Raw genomic sequence first — 23,865 nt, 5'->3', positions numbered from 1 at the left:
GGAGACCAACGTTTACTTTAGCTACTCTCTTCCTTTTTATATACCTGTAGAAGCTCTTACTATCTGTTTTTATATTTCTTGCTAGCTTACTCTCATAAGCTATCTTCTCTATCTTTATCATTTTTTTAGTTGTCCTTTGCTGCTTTTTAAAAATTTCCCAATCCTCTGGCCTTTCACTATTCTTCACAACATTGTGTGCTTTTGTTTTCAATTTGATACCATCCTTTACTTCCTTAGTTAGCCACAGATGGTTCCTCCTTCTCTTGGAGTCTTTCTTTATCACTGGAATATATCTTTGCTGAGAGTTATGAAATTTCTCCTTAAATGTTTGGCACTGCTTTTCTACAGTCTTAGCCTGTAATATATTTTCACAGTCCACTTTAACCAAGTCTGCCTTCATACCTTTGTAATTACCTTTGTTTAAGTTCAGGACACTAGTTTGAGACCTAGCTTTCTCACCCTCAAACTGAATTTGAAATTCTACCACACTATGATCACTCTTCCCAAGAGGATCCTTCACTTCGAGATCATTAATTAATCCAGCCTCGTTACACATTACCAGATCTAAAATAGTCTTCCTGGTTGGTTCCACAACATATTGTTTCAAGAAACCATCCCGTATACACTCTACTAGGCAGAAAAGAAATTATTTGCATTTCACATCTTCAAGGTGTCCCTGGTAGTCACTGTTACAATATAGAGAAATACAGCTGTCAATTTGCACACAACAAGTTCCCACAAACAGTAATGAGATAAATGACCAGATAATCTAATTTGGTGATATTGGTTAAAGGATAAATGTTGGCCATGACACCAAGAGAATCCTTTGCTCTTCAAACAATACCATGAGATCTTTTATGTCCACCTGAGAGAACAAACAGTGCCTTGGTTTAATGCCTCAGCCAAAAGATGCCACCTCTAACTGCAGCACTCCCTCAGTACTGCACTGAAGTGTCAGCCTAGATTATGTACTCAAGTCTCTGGAGTGGGGCTTGAATCTCCAACCTTCTGACTTCTGACAAGATGCCAGCCTTGGCTCAGTGATAGCACTCTTGACTATGAATCAGAAAGTAAAGGGTTCTAGCCCCACTCTAGAGACTTGAGGACATCTCAGTTCACTACTGACGGGATTGCTGCACTATTGCAAGTGCCATCTTTTGGATGAGGAGTTAAACCCTCTGAGGTAGACGTAAAGATCCTATGGCACTATTTTAACAGCATGGTGGTTCTTTTGGTGTCCTAACCAATATTTATCCCTCAACCAACATCACTGGAACAGATTATCTGATCATGAATTTCATTGCTGTTTGTGGGACCTTGCTGTGCACAAATTGGCTACTGCGTTTCCATAAATAACAATAGTGACTACATTTCAAAGATACTTCATTGGCTATAAAGTGCTTTGGGGCATCCTGAGATTGTGAAAGGCACAATATAAATGCAGGACCTTGCCTTTAATTTCCTTTAGAGGCAAGAGTGCTACCACTGGGTCAAGGCTGACAGTTTAATCTCTAAAAGTTCTGGGTAAGATTCACTCTCACTGAGCAGTATGGATAAGCTCTGCTTCCATTAGTATGGAACTCTCAAGTGAGAGAGAGCAGTGAGGACAGATGATTAAAACACCAGGAAATGTGAATTCAGATAAAGAACAGAAGAGAAAATTAAAGAATAAGGAAAGAAGGAAAAAACAAACAAATGAATCAAATATGGGAAAGTCATTTTAAAAAATTAATTCACTGAATGTGGGCATCACTGGCAAGGCCAGCACTCTCTAATTTCCCGTGAGAAGGTGGTGGTGAGCCGCCTCTTGAACCACTGCAGCCCATAGTGTTGTTAGGTAGGGAGTTCCAGGATTTTGACCCAGTGTCGATGAAGGTATGGAGATTTTATTTCCCAAGTCAGGATGGTGTGTGACTTGGAGGGGAACTTGGAGGTGGTGGTGTTTCCATGCGCCTGCTGTCCTTGTCCTTCTAGGTGGTAAAGGTCGCGGGTTTGGGAGGTGCTGTCGAAAGAGCCTTGCCGAGTTGCTGCAGTGCATCTTGTAGATGGTACACACTGCAGCACGTTGGTGGAGGAAGTGAATAATTAAGTTGGTGAATGAGGATGCGGATCAAGTGGGGTGTTTAACCTGGATGGTGTTGTCGAGCTTCTTGAGTGTTGTTGGAGCTGCACTCATCTAGGCAAGAGGAGAGTATTCCATCACACTCCTGACTTGTGCCATGTAGGTGGTGGAAAGGCTTTGGGGAATCAGGAGATGAGTCGCTGGCTGCAGAATACCCAGCCTCTGACCTGCTCTTGTAGCCACAGTTCCAGTTACGTTTCTGGTCAATTGTGACCCCCGCCGCCCCCCCCCCCCGAGAATGTTGATGGTAATGCCATTGAATGTCAAGGGAAGGTGGTTAGACTTTCTTTTGTTGGAGATAGTCATTGCCTGGCACTTGTGTGACGCGAATGTTACTTGCCACTTATCAGCCCAAGCCTGAATGTCATCCAGGTCTTGCTGCATGCGGGCATGGACTGCTTCAATATCTGAGGAGTTGCGAATGGAACTGAACACTGTGCAGTCATCAGCGAATGTCCCCATTTCTGACATGATGGAGTGAAGGTAATTGTTGAAGCATTTGAAGATGGTTGGGCCTAGGACACTGCCTTGAGGAACTCCTGCAGCGATGTCCTGGGGCTCAGATGATTGACCTCCAACAACCACAACCATCTTCCTTTGTGCTAGGGAATGGTAGCATAGTGGTTATGTTACTGGACTAGTAATCCAGAGGCCGGAGACATGAGTTCAAATCCCACCATGGCAGCTGGGGAATTTAAATTCAGTTAATAAATTAATAGAAACATAGACGATAGGAGCAGGAGTAGGCCATTCGGCCCTTCGAGCCTGCTCCACCATTCAATGAGATCATGGCTGATCATTCAAATTCAGTACCCTGTCCCTGCCTTCTCCCTTGATCCCTTTAGCCTTAAGAAATATATCCAACTCTTTCTTGAATATATTTAATGAACTGGCCTCCACCGCCCTCTGTGGCAGAGAATTCCACAGGTTCACCACTCTTTGGGTGAAGAAATTCCTCCTCATTTCAGTCCTAAATGTCCTACCCCTTATCCTTAGACTATGACCCCTGGTTCTGGACTCCCCGACCATCGGGAACATCTTTCCAGCATCTAGTCTGTCCAGGCCTGACAGAATTTTATAGGTTTCGATGAGATCCCCTCTCAATCTTCTAAACTCCAGTGAGTATAAGCCCAATCGACGCAATCTCTCCTCATACGTCATTCCTGCCATCCCAGGTATCAGCCTGGTGAATCTTCGCTGCACTCCTTCCATGGCAAGAACGTCCTCCCTCAGATAAGGCGACCAAAACTGCACACAATACTCAAGGTGTGGTCTCACCAAGGCCCTGTACAACTGTAGCAAGACATCCTTATTCCTGTACTCGAACCCTCTTGCTACGAAGGCCAACATACCATTTGCCTTCTTAACCGCCTGCTGCACCTGCATGCTTACCTTCAGCGACTGGTGCACAAGAACACCCAGGTCTCTTTGCACTTCCCCTTCACCCAATCTATTGCCATTCAAATAATAATCTGCCTTCCTGTTTTTGCCTCCAAAGTGGATAACCTCACATTTATCCACATTATAGTGCATTTGCCATGTTTCTGCCCAATCACCTAACCTGTCCAAATCGTACTGGAGTTTCATGACATCCTCCTCACAGCATACCCTCCCACCCAGCTTTGTGTCATCTGCAAATTTGGAGATATTACATCCAATTCCCTCATCCAGATCATTAATATATATTGTGAACAGCTGGGGTCCTAGGACCGATCCTTGCGGTACCCCACTAGTCACTGCCTGCCACTTGGAAAACGACCTGTTTATTCCAACTCTTTGCTTTCTGTTCGCCAACCAGTTCTCTATCCAAGTCAATACCTTGCCCCCAATCCCATATGCCTTAATTTTGCACGCTAATCTCTTATGCGGGACCTTATCGAAAGCCTTCTGAAAGTCCAAATACACCACATCCACTGGTTCTCCCTTATCTATTTTACCAGTTACATCCTCAAAAAATTCCAGTAAATTAGTCAAGCATGATTTACCTTTTGTAAATCCATGTTGACTTTGTCCGATCCTGTCACTGCTTTCCAAGTGCTCTGCTATTACATCTTTTATAATGAACTCTAGCATTTTCCCCACTACCGATGTCAGGCTTACCGGTCTATAATTCCCCACTTTTTCTCTGCCACCTTTTTTGAATAGAGGGGTAACATTAGCTACCCTCCAATCCATGGGTACTGTTCCAGAGTCTATCGAGTTCTGGAAGATGACCAGCAATGCATCTACTATTTCTAGGGCCACTTCCTTAAGTACCCTGGGATGTAGATTATCAGGCCCTGGGGATTTATCGGCCTTCAGTCCCATCAATTTTCCGAACACCATTTCCCTACAAATACTGATTTCTTTCAGTTCCACCCTTTCATCAGACCCTATGTTCCCCGGTATTTCTGGGAGGTTATTTGTATCCTCCTTTGTGAAGACAGAACCAAAATATGTATTCAGTTGGTCTGCCATTTCTTTGTTCCCCATTATAAATTCCCCCGATTCTGACTGCAAGGGACCTACGCTTGACTTCACCAATCTTTTTCTCTTCACATATCTATAAAAGCTTTTACAGTCAGTTTTTATGTTCCCTGCAAGCTTACTCTCATATTCTATTTTCCCTTTCTTAATTGATCCCTTTGTCCTCCTTTGTTGAATCCTGAACTGCTCCCAATCCTCAGGATTATTGCTTTTTCTGGCCAATTTGTATGTCCTCTCCTTGGATCTTATGCTATCCCTAATTTCCCTTGTTAGCCACGGTTGAGTCACCTTTTTTGTTTTATTTTTATGCCAAACTGGGATGAACAACTTCTGTAGTTCATCCATTCGGTCTTTGAATGTTTGCCATTGCCTATCCACCGTCAACCCTTTGAGTGCCATTCCCCAATCAATCCTACCCAACTCGCTCCTCAGAACATCATAGTTTCCTTTATTTAAATTGAGGACCCTAGTTTCTGAGTCAACTACTTCATTCTCCATCTTAATGAAGAATTCGATCATATTATGATCGCTCCGACCCAAGGGGCCTCGTACAACAAGATTGCTAATTAATCCTTTCTCGTTACATAATACCCAGTCTAAGATGGCCTGATCCCTGGTTGGTTCCTCGACATATTGATCCAGGAAACCATCCCGTAAACACTCCAGGAATTCCTCCTCCACAGTATTGTTACTAATTTGGTTAGTCCAATCTATATGTAGATTAAAGTCACCCATGATGACTGCTGTGCCCTTATTGCACGCTTCTTTAATTTCCCTTTTAATGCCATCCCCAACCTCCGCCTTACTGTTTGGAGGTCTATATACCACTCCCACTAATGTTTTTTTCCCCTTAGTATTTCTCAATTTTACCCATACAGATTCCACATCATCAGAGCTAATATCCTTCATTACCATTGTGTTAATCCCTTCTTTAACCAGTAATGCTACCCCACCTCCCTTTCCTTTTTGCCTATCTTTCCTGAATATCGAATACCCCTGGATGTTGAGTTCCCAGTCTTGGCCATCCTTGAGCCACGTTTCCGTAATCCCAACCAAATCATATTTGTTTACCTCTATTTGCGGAGCCAATTCATCCACCTTATTACAAATGCTCCTCGCATTAAGACACAAAGGGCTAAAAATTCAGTTTGGGGCGCCAAGCTCGCCTGGGCGCCGGAATTACCGCTGTGTGCGGAGCCACTTGCGCCATCCAGATATTCAGTTTCTGCACCCCAAATGGAAGCGGGCCGCTAAACGAGGCTTCCCGCGCCCAGCTTGGGGCGCTGAAACTGAATATCGGCGCGCTAAGGGCCGCAGCACCACACGCTGCGGCACGGCATGCTGCGGTACTGCAGGCCTTCCTCCCACTGTTAAGGGGGAGGTGCCTGCAACAGCGCGATCCCCGTTCGCGAGTGCCGGCAAATGAGCCCGGCACCAAGGAGAAGTGCCGGTCTCTTGGGAAACAGCTGGCAATGCCACGGGGGGGGGGTGGTGTGTAGGAGGCCAGGGACGGAGGTGTGGGCAGGCGGGCGCCGAAAAAGCGGCCGGTCGCACCTCCACCTTAACTAGCGCCACTACCGCCACAGGTAGGCCCCTGTGTACCGGTCGCTATTTGCGGCCGGCGCTGAGGAGGCGGGCGCGACCAAATATGGCCATCGGGGCGCTGCGCACACCGATGACGTCATCGGTGGCGGCGCAGCGCTACAGGCTAACGCCGCCATTAGCGCCCCGCTAAATATCGCGGTAGGTGTGGCCAGTGGCGCAAAAGCCTCTGAGTGCCCTCTTTGGGTGCAAACTGGTGGCGCAGGCCACTGAATTTCTAGGCCAAAGCCTTCAGGCTTGTTTTTGTAACGCTCTTAGACCTATTAGAATTAATCTGGAATAAAAAGCTAGTATCAGTAATGGTAACCATGAAACTACCAGATCGTCGTTAAAACCCATCTGGTTCACTGATGTCCTTTAGTGGAGGAAATCTGCCGTCCTTACCTGGTCTGGCCTACATGTGACTCCAGAACCACAGCAATGTGGTTAACTCTTAACTGCCTTTTGAAATGGTTAGCCACTCAGTTAAGGGCAATAAATGTTGGCCTTGCCAGCGATGCCCACATCCCGTGAATGAATATAAAAAAGGTATAACTCCAGCCAGTGGAGAGTTTTCCCCTGATTCCCGTTGAGTTCAATTTTACTAGGGCTCCTTGATGACACACTCGGTCAAATGCTCCCTTGATGTCAGGGGCAATCAGTCTTACCTCTGGAATTTAGCTCTTTTGTTCATGTTATGGACCAAGGTCTGAAGCCAAGTGGTCCTGGCGGAACCATCGGTGAACAGGTTATTGGTGAGTAAGTGCCACTTGATAGCACTGTCGACGACACCTTACATCACTTTGCTGATGATTGAGAGTAGACTGATGGGGTGGTAATTGGCCGGTTTGGGTTTGTCCTGCTTTTTGTGGACAGGACATTCCTGGGCAATTTTCCACTTTGTAGGGTGGATGTCAGTGTTGTAGCTGCACTGGAACAGCTCGGCTAGAGGCGCGGCTCATTCTGGAGCACCAGTCTTCAGCCCGACAGCCGAGAAGTTGTCATGGCCCATAACCTTTGGTGTATCCAGTGCACTCAGCCGTTTCTTGATAGCACATGGAGTGAGTCGAATTGGCTGAAGACTGGCCAATGGTGGACCACAGGAGCAGGCCGAGCTGGATCGTCTACTCAGCACTTCTGGATAAAAATGGTTGTGAACGCTTCATCCTTGTCTTTTGCACTCACGTGCTGGTCTCCACCATCGTTGAGGATGGGGATATTCTTGGAGCCCCCTCCTGTTAGTTGTTTAATTGTCCACCACCATTCACTGGATGTGGCAGGACTGCAGAGCTTTGATCTGATCCATTGGTTATGGGATCACTTGGCTCGGTCTATAGCATGCTGCTTCTGCTGTTTAGCATGCATGTAGTCCTATGTTGTAGCTTCATCAGATTGGCACCTCATTTTCAGGTACGTCTGGTGCTGCTCCTGGCATGCTCTTCGACACTCCTCATTGAACCAGGGTTGGTCATCTGGCTTGATGGTAATGGTAGAGTGAGGGATATGCTGGGCCATGAGGTTACAGATTGTGGTGGAATATAATTCTGCTACTGCTGATGGCCCACAGCGCCTCAGTTTTGAGCTGCTAGATCTGTTCTGAATCTATCCCATTTAGCACGGTGGTAGTGCCACACAACACGATGGAGGGTGTTCTCAGTGTGAAGACGGGACTTCGTCTCCACAAGGACTGTGCAGTGGTCACTCTTACCAATGCTGTCATAGACAGGTGCATCTGCGACAGCTAGATTGGTGAGGATGAGGTCAAGTAGGTTTATCCCTCACTTTGGTTCTCTCACCACCTTCCATAAGCCCAATCTAACAGCTATGTCCTTCTGGACTCAGCCAGCTCGATCAGTGGTGATGTTACCTAGCAGCTCTTGGTGATGGACATTGAAGTCCCCCACTCAGAGTACATTCTGTGCCCTTGCTTCCCTCAGTGCTTCTTCCAAGTGGTGTTCAACATGGAGGAGTAGATTCAAGTGGATAGAATGATAAAAGAATAATGAAAAATATATTGATTGTACTTGGCTCAATTAATGGCACACTTTGGATATAACTTCTCACTGACACCAGTATTTTTTCTTTATATCCTTTAACTGGCAGTAGCTCTAGAGATATTCATTTAGGTGGCCATTTAAAAAAATTAGTTTTTAGCTCAAACACCATAGTAACCTCAGATCTTTTTTACAAAGCCACTAAAATGATTCTCTGAGCCAAATGAGAATTAACAACATCACAAACAATATAAAATCCAACTATAGGTATAATCAGTGACCTAACGCTTTCAGTGTGCCAGTGCAGCCTTCGGTCGCCTGAGGAAGAGAGTGTTTGAAGACCAGGACCTCAAACCCGGCACCAAGCTCATGGTCTACAGAGCAGTAGTAATACCCGCCCTGCTGTATGCCTCAGAGACATGGACCATGTACAGCAGGCACCTCAAAGCACTGGAGAGGTACCACCAACGCTGCCTCCGCAAGATCCTGCAAATCCATTGGTAGGATAGGCGCACCAACGTCGGTGTTCTCGCTCAGGCCAACATCCCCAGCATCAAAGCTTTGACCACGCTCGAACAGCTCCGATGGACGGGTCACATCGTCCGCATGCCCGATACAAGACTCCCAAAACAAGCACTCTACTCGGAGCTCCAACACGGCAAGAGAGCCCCAGGTGGGCAGAGGAAACGCTTCAAGGACACCCTCAAAGCCTCCTTGAAAAAGTGCAACAAGAGTGCTTTGTGCATTGAGTGCTGTTGGAGTTTTGCTAAGTGGGAGAGTTCGGATAAGTGGGAGGTAAGGGTGTGTTTTTTGCTCTGTTTTATTCCCCACTCCCAGGCTTAGACAGCACTGTGGAGGCGGAGCAGCGAGACGAGTCAACCAAACAGGCTCCACAGACAGTATTCAAGGAGGAGGTTGATGATCAGCTTGTTGGTTGGTTTTCTTCCTTCTCTTCTCTTTCATACCTTTAAGTTGGTAAGTCCTATTGAATAGTGGTGTGATATTATCATATATATCCGGGCAGGGTCTTCATAACTAATAATAAGAAATTAAATTAATTATATAGAATGGAGCAGGTGATGTGTTACTGTTGCGAGATGTGGGAGCCGTTGAACCCCATTGAGGCTAACGGTGATTACATCTGCGACAAGTGTTTGCTGCTAGAGGAACTCAAGTTCCATGTTATGGAGCTTGAGACCGAGCTTCGGACACTGCGACACATCAGGGAGGGGGAGAAGTTCCTGGACTCTATGTTTCAGGAGATGGTCACACCTATGAAGTTAATTACTGCAGATGTAGTCCGTGGTCAGGGACAGGACGGTGTGACTACGAGTGAGGAAGGTACAGGGATCCAGGATGTAGTGTTGAAGGAGATGCAGCCCTTGTTCTTGTCCAGCAGGATCGAGGTTCTTACTCCCTGTGAGGGTGGGAGCGGGGACTGCAGGGAGGATGAGCAACCTGGCCACAGCACCGTGGTACAGGGGGCCATTCAAGTGGAGGGAGTAAAAAGAAATGTTGTAGTGGTAGGGGATAGTATCATTAGGGGGATAGATAGGGTTCTCTGCAGTCAAGAGCGGGAGTCCCGAAGGCTGTGTTGCCTGCCTGGTGCCAGGGTTAAGGACATCTCTTCTGGGCTGGAAAGAAACTTGCAGTGGGAGGGGGAGGATCCAGTTGTCGTGGTCCATGTTGGTACAAACGACGTAGATAGGACAAGGAAGACGGTTCTGTTAAAGGAGTATGAGCAGCTAGGGGTCAAATTAAAAAACAGAACCTCAAGGGTAATAATCTCTGGGTTATTACCTGAGCCACGAGCGAATTTGGCTAGGATAAATAAAATTAAAGAGTTAAATGCGTGGCTCAAAGACTGGTGTGGGAGAAATGGGTTTTGCTTCTTGGGACACTGGCACCAGTACTGGGACAGGAGGGAGCTGTTCTGTTGGGACGGACTCCACTTGGCCAGTGCTGGGACTAGAGTCCTGGCGAATCATATAACTAGGGCTGTAGAGAGGGCTTTAAACTAATTAGTGGGGGGGAGGTTTCTAGAGAGCAAATAATAGAAATGACAACAGAGAAGGTCATAGACTTAGGTAGCAGTGGGAGAATTACAAAACAGAATGTGTCAGGAAGGGACAGAAGGTATGGAGTAAAAAGTAAAGTACTAAAAAGGGAAAAAACAGGAACTAAGTGTTACAAAACATATTTGAGAGTTCTTTATCTGAATGCACGTAGCATTCGTAACAAAATGAATGAGTTAACGGCACAAATAATGACATATGGGTATGATCTTGTGGCCATTACAGAAACATGGCTGCAGGGTGACCATGACTGGGAATTAAACATACCAGGTTATTTAACAATCAGGAAGGACAGGCAGGAAGGGAGAGGAGGTGGGGTGGCTATGTTAATAAAGGAAGGAATCACTATAATACAGAGAAATGATATTGGGTCAAAGGAGCAGGATAGTGAAACAGTTTGGGTGGAGGTAAGGAATAATAAGGGGAAAAAAACACTAGTGGGTGTAGTCTATAGGCCTCCGAACAGTTGCAACTCTGTTGGACGGAGTATTAATCAGGAAATAGTTGAGGCTTGTAATAAGGGAACAGCTATAATTATGGGGGATTTTAATTATCATATTAACTGGACAAATCAAATTGGGCAGAGCAGCCTTGAGGAAGAGTTCATTGAGTGTATTAGGGATGGGTTTCTTGAGCAGTATGTAACTGAACCGACCAGGGGGCAAGCAACCTTAGATTTGGTCCTGTGTAATGAGACAGGATTAATTAAAAATGTCCTAGTAAAGGATCCCCTTGGAATGAGTGACCGTAACATGGTTGAGTTCCATATTCAATTAGAGGGTGAGAAGGTTGGATCTCAAACAAGCGTGCTGAGCTTGAATAAAGGAGACTATGAAGGTATGAGAGCGGAATTAATTAGAGTGGACTGGGAAAATAGATTAAAGGGTAAGACGGTACATGACCAGTGGTGTACATTTAAGGAGTTATTTTACAACTTCCAAAAAAAATATATTCCACTGAGGAAAAAAGGGTGTAAAAGAAAAGATAGCCATCCGTGGCTAAGTAAAGTAATTAAGGATAGTATCCGACTAAAAACAAGGGCATATAAGGTAGTCAAATCTAGTGGGAGGATGGAAGATTGGGAAGTCTTTAAAAGACAGCAAAAAATAACAAAAAGATTGATTAAGAAAGGGAAGATAGATTATGAAAGTAAATTAGCAAAAAATATAAAAACAGACAGTAAAAGTTTATATATTTATATAAAAAGAAAAAGGGTGGCTAAAGTAAATGTTGGTCCCTTAGAGGATGAGACCGGGAAATTAATGGTGGGAAACATGGAGATGGCAAAAACACTGAACAATTATTTTGTATCAGTCTTTACAGTAGAGGACACTAAGAATATCCCAACACTGGACAAACAGGGGGCTCTAGGGGGGGAGGAACTAAATACAATTAAAATCACTAAGGAAGTGGTACTTGGTAAAATAATGGGACTCAAGGCGGATAAATCCCCTGGACCTGATGGCTTGCATCCTAGGGTCTTGAGGGAAGTAGCGGTAGGGATTGTGGATGCATTGGTAATAATTTTCCAAAACTCACTGGACTCAGCAAAGGTCCCGGCAGATTGGAAAACTACTAATGTAACACCCTTATTTAAAAAGGGTAGTAGGCAGAAGGCTGGAAACTATAGACCTGTTAGCCTAACATCTGTGGTTGGTAAAATGTTAGAGTCCATTATTAAGGAGACAGTAACGGGACATTTGGATAAACATAATTTAATAGGGCAAACTCAGCATGGTTTCATGAAGGGGAAGTCATGTTTAACAAATTTGCTTGAGTTTTTTGAGGAAGTAACGTACAGGGTGGATAAAGGGGAACCAGTGGACGTAGTGTATTTAGACTTCCAAAAGGCATTTGACAAGGTGCCACACAAAAGATTATTGCTCAAGATAAAAAATCACAGGATTGGGGGTAATATTCTGGCGTGGGTGGAGGATTGGCTCTCTAACAGAAAGCAGAGAGTTGGGATAAATGGTTCGTTCTCAGATTGGCAACCAGTAACTAGTGGTGTTCCGCAGGGGTCAGTGCTGGGTCCCTAACTCTTTACAATCTATATTAACGATTTGGAGGAGGGGACCGAGTGTAACATATCAAAGTTTGCAGATGATACAAAGATGGGACGGAAAGTAGTGAGTGAGGAGGACATAAAAAACCTGCAAAGGGACATAGACAGGCTAAGTAAGTGGGCAGAGATTTGGCAGATGGAATACAATACTGGAAAGTGTGAGGTTATGCACTTTGGCAGGAAAAATCATAGAGCAAGTTATTATCTTAATGGCAAGAAACTGGAAAGTACTGTAGTACAAAGGGATCTGGGGGTCCTGGTGCACGAAACTCAAAAAGTTAGTATGCAGGTGCAGCAAGTGATTAAGAAGGCCAATGGAATGTTGGCTTTTATTGCTAGGGGGTTGGAATATAAAAACAGGGAGGTATTGCTGCAGTTGTACAAGGTATTGGTGAGGCCGCACCTGGAATACTGCATACAGTTTTGGTGTCCATACTTAAGAAAAGACATACTTGCTCTCGAGTCAGTACAAAGAAGGTTCACTCGGTTAATCCCGGGGATGAGGGGGTGGTCATATGAGGAGAGGTTGAGTAGATTGGGACTCTACTCATTGGAGTTCAGAAGAATGAGAGGCGATCTTATTGAAACATATAAGATTGTGAAGGGGCTTGATCGGGTGGATGCGGTGAGGATGTTCCCAATGATGGGTGAAACTAGAACTAGGGGGCATAATCTTAAAATAAGGGGCTGCTCATTCAAAACTGAGATGAGGAGAAACTTCTTCACTCAGAGGGTGGTAGGTTTGTGGAATTTGCTGCCCCAGAAAGCTGTGGAAGCTACATCATTAAATAAATTTAAAACAGAAATAGATAGTTTCCTAGAAGTAAAGGGAATTAAGGGTTACGGGGAGCGGGCAGGAAATTGGACATGAGTCTGGGTTCGGAATGGTCATGGCCCTGTGGGTAGTGGAGCGGGCCCAGGGGCCGTGTAGCCTTGTTCTGCTCCTACTGTGTTCTAATTCTGTGTTAGATTTCAGGAGATGGTTTTATTCCTGTTCCTGGCTGGGGTGGAGATCGCCTTTACAGAAGGTAAGTACTGTAGAAAATATAGGGACAGAGTGATCTCCTGGAAGAATTTCGATCGCCTAGATGGGTCGGAGAGGAATTTCCCAGATTTTTTTCTCCCAAATTGGCCATTGGGTCTTTATCTGGTTTTTCGCCTCTCCCGGGAGATCACATGGGTTCGGGTGGATGCAGAGTGATAGAAGATTTGAGGTTAGGATCAGATCAGCCATGATCTTATTGAATGGTGGAGCAGGCTCGAGGGGCCGATTGGCCTACTCCTGCTCCTATTTCTTATGTTCTTATGTTCTTATGTTCTATCCCCACCGACACCTGGGAATCCCTGGCCCAAGACCGTACAAAGTGGAGGAGAAGCATCCGGGAAGGCACCGAATACCTTGAGTCTCTTCGCCGGGAGCAAGCGGAAGCCAAGCGCAATCGGCAGAAGGAGTCAACCCAAGCACCCCACCCACCCGCCCCTTCAACCACCATCTGCCCCACCTGCGGCATTGGACTCATCAGTCACCTGAGAACTCATTTTTAATGTGGAAGCAAGTCATCTTCGGTTCCGAGGGACTGTCTAAGAGAAGACATCGATGGGGTTTTTTGTTTTGTAGGCAAAAGCAGATCCAAATGTATACATAGTCAGAATAATTTTCAGATTGCTCTGTTATAATTTCAAGTACATTTTTCCTGAATTATGGCTGAATTCAATTCAAATTCTTTCCAAATTTCATTGGGAAAAAAATACTGTCCAACAAACTAATCCACAAATGGCATTCAACAAAAGCAAAGCCCATGAATATAGAAAGGGATTCGAAGAATATAATGAGACTGAATGTAATGCATTCCCTTTGCCTATTATGACAAGCAGCCCTCTTCACATCCATTCAGCTCTCATGTCTGAATGTATGGAGATAAACCTCACTAGAACATAACTGTTCTTCTTAGTAATACCTGTCAACACATCATTAGTACAATGAACATTTGTGTCGCATTTGTATATTGATGACCACTGTTTGTGTATTGTTCCTGGGTTATAAGTAGCTCAAGAGGGCTTTGTTGTGTAAAATTATCAGCACCTTCTCATATATTTACACACACAAAATTTATGAGACCTATCATCTGTTATTGAGTGGGGGGAGGTTATTTATGTCAATGTAATGGCATATCTTTCTTCAGTATAAATGTTCTGGAAAATCCTCCTTTCCTTTATATTTTAATCTTCCTCAGGCACTTGCTGCAGGTCAGAAGATAATCAAGTTAAAATATTGCATAAGGCAACCTTTTAAATATTGACAAACCAATCTGTTTCGTTTTATTAAAAATGTACCTGATTTGGATGGATATCAGTCAGAATTTTGCCCGAATTGAAAAATTCTATGTGCAATCATTCATATTGTAGAATAAAATGCTAAAATAACTGGGGGAGAAATTCAGTTGGTTGCGCCACCCGTTAGCGCTAAGTGGGTCGCAAGCCAACTGGCGCCCGGGCGCAGCACTGCCCACGCCTCCCGCTAAATTCCGCGGGACGTTAGCGGTGGCGCTAACCGTTAGCGCTGCGCCGCTGCCGATGACGTCATCGGTGTGCGCAGTGTCCCGCTGACGCCCCGGCCGCGATATTTGGCAGCGCCCCCTGATTTACCGCCGGACGCTATGTCCGACGGGTTCAGGGGGGCCTACCTGCAGCCGGGGAGGCGTAAATTAAAGGCGAGGTGCGGGGCGGCCATTTTTGTTGTTGGCTGCCTGCCAGCACCTGCCTGCGCTCCCGTCCCCGGCCTCCTGAACCCCCCCCCCTGCGGAGTGCTGGCTGCGCTCCAAGAGCCCGGCACTTCTCTTCGGTGCCAGGCTCTTTTGCCTGCACTCCCGATCCTCGGGGACCCAGCTGGGCCCCAGATCGCGCGGCACAAGACCCCTCCCCTTTAAGAAGGGGAGGAAGGCCTGCAATACCGCAGCGCGACGTGCCGCAGCGTGTGGCGCTGCGGCACGTAGCGCCACGATATTCACTCGCAGCGCCCCAAGAGGGATGCGGGGCGCCTCCAGTAGCGCCGTGCTTCCCTTTGGGGCGCAACTACTCAATTTCCGGTGCGATGACACGAATGTTTCCGGGGCGCTACTTTTATCGCCCTGGCGAGGCTGGCGCCCCAAACGGGGCTCTACTCAATTTCTCCCCCACTATTTCTTGAGACGATAACAAGTTATATTTATATAGTATTGCCCATATAAAAAAAATCATGGAGCACAGAAAAGTGGATACCAAGCGGAAGAGAGAAATGGGATTGGGATTGATGAAAGAATGATCGAAGTTAAGGATTTTAAGGAGACTTTTGAAAACAGGAAGGAGGATAGCAAGGTGAAGCTGCTGCTATTTAGGGATAGACTTTAGCTGGATGCCACTGCTGCCCTCCCCTTACAATATATTAGATACCATTGTTCTGCCAGGCCCACTTGGCTGAACCTTCTTGAAGACACCAGATCCACCAATAAAGCTGATTTGTAACTGAACAACTTTACGTTGCGTGAGTCAGCAACTCAAATAGCGGGAACCAAGGTTTCTGTAAAACCAGATTAAGGTTCCATGCCAGTATCACTGGCCTCAGTTTGGATTAATTCACTCATGAATCTGAAAACAGTCATGTTTCCCAAGCAACACATCTATCAGTAAAAGGTGGAAAATGGTATTGCTGCCACATGGAGAAGCACACAGTTCAATTCAGTCCACAGTTAAGGAGCTTTTGAGAAACTTCCTAAGCAATGGTATCAATTCCATGACTATAGCATCATAACACCCACTTCTTTTAGAAATTAAACACGATTTATCAAATGTTTGATTCAATGAATGAATACTCTTATTAATAGAAAAAAGCTTTAACCTTTGAGAGTCATCTTGCCCATCTCAGCACAATTTCTTGGTTCAATGTCAAAAATCTTAACATTCAAATTAATCCACATGGCTGCCACACGGATTAATCCTCTTACATTCACTAACTGTCTTTACTAATCTGTCCATATAAATAACCTGTTTACTCCACCCTCCTCAATCTGAAGGAATGGAAAAATACCATTTAGTTGTCATCTAAATGGTATGTGGAGGATGCAAATCATGCAGTCAGATTGTCTACCTCCTTGCTTCCCATTTGTAGATTGAGGAAGATACATGAACCATATATTCCACTAATTCAACTGGCTGTTGTTTCTTCAGCTTGAAAATTAACTAGGTAGTGAATTGTTGGTATTGTTTGAATGATTTTGTTTTACTTAAGTATATATTGCTTCACTTCTCCTAAGAAAACCTGCAAATGATATGCTTTTTATATGGCACGGCAAGGGAAATCACAAAACTAAGACCAACATTACGGTATCTTCAGTGCTCACCTCTTTGTGATTTGTGGAGAATGTTTCCCATTCAGAGAATCAAGGCAGACGTGACTAGGTAGATAATCTAACTTTCTTTCTGTTATGGTTTTGAGTTTTTAGAGTACCAATTTCCTTTTGAACAATTTCACAGTGGCTCCCACGAATGGACTTGTTTCATATGATCCAGAAGCTGTAGGCTGGCTTTGCAGAAAGCATGTGATTAACAGCATTAGTAAGAAGTATTATAATCTGTGTCCTGGAATATACATAGTTGCATGCTATGCTGTCGATCAGTTCAGTACGGCAAAATGACAAAGACAGACCAGAACTTTAACAAGCTAAAATAAGCTAAGTATTTATCTATAATTAAATGGAAACAAATGAAGCTTAAATGAATTTGATAAATGCCAGATGATGCACTATTGCACAGAGATCTGATGAGCATTGCCTTAAGGGATTAATTTTCCCTTGTCACCAAACTCTACTGCAGTACTTGAACAAAGTTCTTTTAGCCCACTCCAACAATAGCATTCTTTCTTCAGCATGAGCTTTTTCACTGTTGAGAACTACTTCTACTCTCAGAATTCAGACAAGATTCTTCAGCTGGAGATGTTCCCAGTTTTTAAGCTGCATTTTCTTTTGATCTCAGTATTTACTCAAACCCATGTTAAGGGATGAGCTTGTTTTAAGAAGTAGATTCAACAGTGAAGCTGGCTGATTCAAGTCGACTTCTTTAAGGAATATTTGTGCATTTTTCCACAGAAATTATTTGGAGAAAGAAAAGTTACTTCAAATTTTGAGTTTTAAAAAGGTGCAGTGTAGTACTGCAAGTATGACAAATGAGATGGTAGGTAATTAAAATGCTGATGAGCAAGCCATGATGTTAAATAACAACAGAAAATGCTGGAAAAACTCAGCAGGCCAGGCAACATCCGTGGAGAGAGAAATAGAGTCAACGTTTCAGGTCGAAACCCTTCGTCAGGACTGAAAAAACACAGGAAATGAAACCGATTAAAAGGCCAGTTTGGGGGCTGGGAAATGGGGATGAAAGAACAAAAGAGAAGTGAAGAGACATTAAGAGGTATTCAAAACGAGACGAGATGGTGATAGGACTAGTAAAGAGACAAAAGACGGCTCTAGATTAGGATGCGCTGGCAGAATGAGAGACAGCTGCCATGTGGGAGAGAAAAAAGGGGGAAGGGCACAAAACAAAGGTGTGGATAAAAAATATATATAAAAATGTAATAGGGGCTGAGGTTATGATCTGAAATTGTTGAACTCGATATTGAGTCCGGAAGGCTGTAAAGTGCCTAATCAGAAGATGAGGTGCTGTTGCTCGAGCTTACGCTGGGTTTCCGTGGAACAATGCAAGAGCCCGAGTACGGTGAGGTCTGAGTGGGAATGGGGCGGTGAATTAAAATGACAGGCGACCGGAAGCTCGGGGTCACCCTTACGGACTGAATGGAGGTGTTCCGCAAAGCGGTCACCCAATCTGCATTTGGTCTCCCCAATGTAGAGGAGACCATATCGTGAGCAGCGAATACAGTATACTAGATTGCAAGAAGTACAAGTAAATCGCTGTTTCACCTGGAAGGGATGTTTGGGGCCCTGGACAGTGGGAAGGGGGAAGGTATAAGGGCAGGTGTTGCATCTCCTGCGCTTGCACGGGAAGGTGCTGGGCGAAGGGGAAGGGGTGCTGGGGGTGATAGAGGAGTGGACTAGGGTGTCTCGGAGGGAGCGGTCCCTACGGAATGTTGAAAGGGGAGGGGAGGGGAAGATGCGTTTGGTGGTGGGATCACGTTGGAGGTGGTGGAAATGGCGGAGGATGATCCGTTGAATGTGGAGGCTGGTGGGGTGAAAGGTGAGGACAAGGGGAACCCTATCGTGGTTCCGGGAGGGAGGGGCAGGGGTGAGGGCAGAAGTGCGGGAGATAGAACGGACAAGGTCGAGGGCCATGTCAACCACAACCACGAAGCCATGATGCTATTTCCTTATAGACTTAAATAATAAGCAATTTGGTGGCTTTTCTCCATAATCCATAAATGGCTCACAGCCATTATATTGGTCGGATTTTGATCTATTTCTGAGTGTGAAAATCAGGTGTGAACAGAACGTCAGACAGCTAAAAAGTCAGTGTAGCTTTTGCAACAGAATCTGCAGCTAAGGCAGAAAGGCACCACAAAAGGCAAGCTCAGAAGCGCAAAATAAAGAGAAGTTAGTCTATTTAAGTCAAGCAAGACAACACGCTAAAGTGGGTTAGTGTAGCATTTATGTTATTTTCATGTTATTACATGGAGATGAGTTGTATCAATTGAACTAATTGAATCTGATTTTAACTATTGCTCTGTATGTTCACTTTACTGTGGAATAAAACAGGTTAATTATTTGATCCAAGCCTTGCCTCATCTAGTGTCAATTCAGTCTGCCTTCAGAGAGATTGAAGAAAAAATACACATGTAAAAGACCTGGATATCTGCCAATGGTCATAAGGGGGTTTTATTGTTATACTCCCGCGTCCTGCTATCGTACTAATAGATATAGGCAGTGTGAGGTAACTCCCATAAAAGTAAGGTGGTCAGACTACCTACAGCAGTAAGTCACGCCCCTCAACCCGTGAAGTTATCTACAACAGACCCAAATTGGTAACACTTGGCAAGTTCACATCTAGACATCCAGCCAAAAGTACTTAACAATATTTGACTTCAAACATATAGTTTCCTATTAACAAAAATTTAGACACAATCGCCTATAGCAATGATCATAGCAATCTCACTGCAAGCTCAACATCATTTCTGTAGTGCCAGATGAACTTAAGGGGTGACCAGTTGTCCTGTTCAGGAAATGGACATGCTGTTTACACCTTGTGCAACCATTAGCAACTTAAAGTCGTCAACCCCAGGTGTGCTGGCATTGGCGGTAATTGTTGCACTTAAAGGGACTGTTACAGTTCAGACTTTTTTCCAATACCTTTTCTCATGTAAATGTTTTCACAACAGTTTCCTTAAGCAGACCGAGATCTGCTGCAAACTGAAACCTGCATCTTTATTCTTTGCCGTATTTTGCTTAATATGGCTCAGGTCTATCAATTCATTTCAATTGTGGTTGATTGCTTACTGGAGAATACATAACAAGGCCACCACCTCTTCTGTCTTCTGAATGATGGAAAAATTGCACACCACTTTATACAGGCTTAAGCACTGTTGGATTTATTTACAAATAAAACAATACATAGAAGCAAAATGACATTGGTGAAATATTAACCAGCATAATATTTATGTAAGAGAACTAGAATCAGTCCAGAAGGACATGTACCCATTTTTAGAAAGATGACTTTATAGTTTCTTGAATCAGTTGAGCATTCACTTTCCTTGTATACAGTCCATAGTTGAAGTGTACCTTTAGGATGAGATGTTGTGTATATGATCAGTAAGTCACAAGCATTATCAGATCTTGGTGCATTTTCGTCACAACATAAGACTTGCAGGCAGAACTTATTCGATTTAAAGCCGTCTATTTGAAGTGATCAAGTAATATATATATTAAGTATTCACACTTTGATAGACAATGGGATAATGTTTGCAACAATTATGTCTGTCTCCTGTCTTTTTCATTGTATCTGTTGAACAGAGCAGCCTCCATTTTAACACTAGCTACTTGGAAACTATAAAGCTAAAACCAGAAATCCCTATTTTATCACTGGGACCATGCCATGATACATTTTCTATAATGTGAAATGCCATAGTGTAATAGATATGGAGTAAAGTGCTGTTATGTAATGATGGTTGTATTCATTTCAAAATGGTGGTAATCAAATCATGTGCAAGCTTTTACAAGTATTATAATATTACTGTCTTGTAGGATTACCTGAAGCAGGTGTTGGACATTGACCTACATGCCCAGATCCACTTTGGCAGAGTCTTCATGAAACCTGGGTAAATGTCAAAAAAACACAAAATAACATTTTTATAGCATAATGTGATATTTGCATTTAAAAGATTAAGGAAGAATTCTAGCATGATTTTAGTCAAAGATCTCAACTGATTGATTTCCACTCATAAAGTAAAATCACATCTGCTATGACAGTGGTCCTGAAGTGAAAATTCCAACAACAAACCTGCAAGTTAGGCTATTATCTTTTGAAATATTATTTACAACCATGATTTGCAGATTGTTATTGAGAATAAGCTGACCTGCTAGTTTTGTTGTATTGGGAGGTGGAAAGTGGAAAAGAGAGAGACAAAAGGACAGTGTTATGAAACACTCTTTTGTCTAAGGTATAGGGAGATCAATTGTTGTATTTCTCGGCTCAGTGACCTTCCAACCTAAGAGGTCACTGGCTCTTTACTTATAAAATAGTTGCTTCCCACAGGCAGTGGCTTGAGAGAATGGCACAAGGCTGATTTTGAACTTTTTAGCACTCACAGTTGAAGAGTTTTTTATAGAAAACAAGAGGTGGTCTCTTGCCATAGTGCTTTGATGTACTCAACAGGTCATGTCACAAAGTGATAGGACTTTGGATCACAATATAATTATGGGCGAGGAAGGCCATTTGACCTGCCTTAGTTTATCCATCAAAAAGAGACTAAAGTTCCCCCATTGCAGCATCCAGTGGTTCTAAAATGATTGCAGTTTTTTTGCCTCCATACTCTATCCTGGAGTCTATTTCATTTGTTGATCATTGTGTATGTGATGGAGAGCTTCCTGACATCAGTCCTAAATTTGCCTTTTTACTAAATTGAAACTGTGTCCCATTGTTGTAATGTCACACTTTTGGAATAATCTCCAAGATTTTCCATACCGTTCATTATCTTATACATCTCTATATAAGATCACCTTTCGGACATTTTCTTTCAAGGCTGAAATGCCCAAGTTTCTCTCGAGTCTTTTGCTCACAACTTAACAACACAATTCAAGTTTCCTGTTTTCTGCACACTGACTTCCTGATCTGTCAGGTGGAGAGACCAGTTGATCCCCCAAGAAGCAATGAGAAATTCAGAAAGCATCAGCTGAATTCTTCTTGTTTATTTGCTCATGCCATTTCCGGAAATATTGGTAAGAGCCAACAGCTTGGCCAAAAGGCCGAGGAAGATAAAGTAATTGAGCTGCTGAGGGATTAACTATGTGAGAAAGTGTAGTTTTGATTCAAGATGACAAAATGGGAAAATATCAAAGTTTTGTACTGTTCTCAGGAGCCAAACAAAAATAGCATGTATTCTAGCAGTGATACCTGTGAGATGAGCCATCATCCATGTAATGATGGTCCTCTCCCAGTCTCTGGATGTGCTAACATAGAAACATAGAAGATAGGAGCAGGAGTAGGCCATTCGGCCCCTCGAGCCTGCTCCACCATTCAATGCGATCATGGCTGATCATCCACATTCAGTACCCTGTCCCTGCTTTCTCCCCATATCCCTTGATCCCTTTAGCCTTAAGAAATATATCCAACTCCTTCTTGAATATATTTAATGAATTGGCCTCTACTGCCTTCTGTGGTAGAGAATTCCACAGGTTCACCACTCTCTGGGTGAAGAAATTCCTCCTCATTTCTGTCCTAAATGGCTTACCCCTTATCCTTAGACTGTGACCCCTGGTTCTGGACTCCCCGACCATCGGGAACATCCTTCCTGCATCTAGTCTGTCCAGTCTTGTCAGAATTTTATAAGTTTCAATGAGATCCCCTCTCATTCTTCTAAACTCCAGTGAGTATAAGCCCAATCGACCCAATCTCTCCTCATACGTCATTCCTGCCATCCCAGGTATCAGCTCATTTTAATGCCCCATCCCAACAATCACTCCACAAAGGCCATCAGTGCAGCGATATTCAAGCCAATGGGAAACCCCAGAACAAGCCGCCAATCTCCCAACATGTACACAATTGAAAGAGATGGCTTCTAAACGTCTTCCTGGAAAAGGGGCTTTTAAAGGCAGGTGAAAATGGAATTGGGCCCGAATTTGCGGTCGGAGGGTTCCCGCAGGCAGATGCCTCAGAACGGCAAAAAATCTACGAACCTACCCGATGGTCCTGAATCCACGGAGACTCGCGCTCCTGGGCCTCTATGCATAGACATGTGTAGAGGCCCACGTATCCCGGGGCGCAGGCGGTTCGCAAGCATCCCTGGGATCACGTGGGCCAGCCCAACGAATGAAAGAAGGGGATCCCCATTCATGTTTATGGAGTTTCTGTATGTATGGAATCCCCATAGCATGAATGGGAATACCCTAAAAAGTACATCTACACATGAAATACATTTTTTTAAATTACATATTTAAAATTAATTAAAATGCCATTTAATTAAATATTTAAAACAATTTAATTTTTTGAAAAATAAATTTAAATGTTTTAAAGGGGCTAACAATAACCGTACCTTATTTTACAGGTTTTTTAATGTTTAAATGGTTGAAAAAATGTATTTTTATGTTCATTTAAACTCTTATGCTGGTAAAAGCAGGCCTTACACCTGCTTTTACCAGGCGTAAGAATTTCACGGGCAGTCGCTGGGCAGAAGTCTCTGCCCGCGGAGGCCCTTTTCCTTGGGATGCGGATGATCTGTCAAGAAGATTTTTGACATCGCAGGTTCCAGGTTTTCGTGTGCGAAAGCCCAGAACTTGCAAGTCCCTTACGGGCATGTACACACCTCGTACGCTCCCGTAGGGGCTGCAAAATACGGGCCATTGTATCTAAAATAGTGCTGTAAAAGAGCACATTGTATTGAGCGAAAGCTGTACTTTTATTTCACATCCTTTGTTTTACTGTGTGAAGCAGCATATTTTCAACAGATTACATAAGGATAGCCATTATAAAAGATTCACATTGTCTGCATCCCTTTTTTTCATTGCCTGAGGGATCGTTCCAAAACCTTTGTGAAATAGGTATCTTGATACAATGCTTATCTCAAATGAATTTTTTGTTTTTTTTAATGTCATGAAAACAGTAGGACTCAGCTGTTTTCTTGGTGAGAATTTCAATGCTTGGGTCACACAGTATAAATATTTCATACAATTTGTGGCGTATGAACACCTTGAGGCTCATCATGATTAATATGGTGAAACTAATCTCCTCATTACAGTTGATTACCACAAAGTACACTTTATAAAACCGCCCAAACTCTTCATTTGGAGAGTGTGAACTTCCTGTGTTCCAGACACCTTTCTCCTATTCATTGCTGCTTTTAAGATGGCTTGATATAATTCCTAAGCCTGCAGC

At 43.8% G+C, this 23,865-nt stretch overlaps 1 protein-coding gene across 4 annotated transcripts in view; it reads left to right on the top strand.

Moving 5' to 3' along the window:
• Nucleotides 1-23,865, top strand: part of LOC147109516 (gephyrin) — a 164,770-nt gene that overhangs the window by 117,159 nt on the left and 23,746 nt on the right. For all 4 annotated transcript variants that reach the window (XM_086003527.1, XM_086003525.1, XM_086003528.1 and 1 more), the window contains one exon: nucleotides 20,520-20,593. In XM_086003527.1, coding sequence (XP_085859653.1) covers nucleotides 20,520-20,593 — 74 coding nt within the window. The remainder of the gene's footprint in view (nucleotides 1-20,519; nucleotides 20,594-23,865) is intronic.

This window comes from Somniosus microcephalus, chromosome 12, assembly GCF_052327205.1.
Source record: "Somniosus microcephalus isolate GS21.2 chromosome 12, FLI_Smic_1.0, whole genome shotgun sequence".
NCBI lineage: Eukaryota > Metazoa > Chordata > Chondrichthyes > Squaliformes > Somniosidae > Somniosus > Somniosus microcephalus.
The sequence above is the reverse complement of the archived record's forward strand: the minus strand, read 5'-3'. Positions and strand labels throughout refer to the sequence as shown.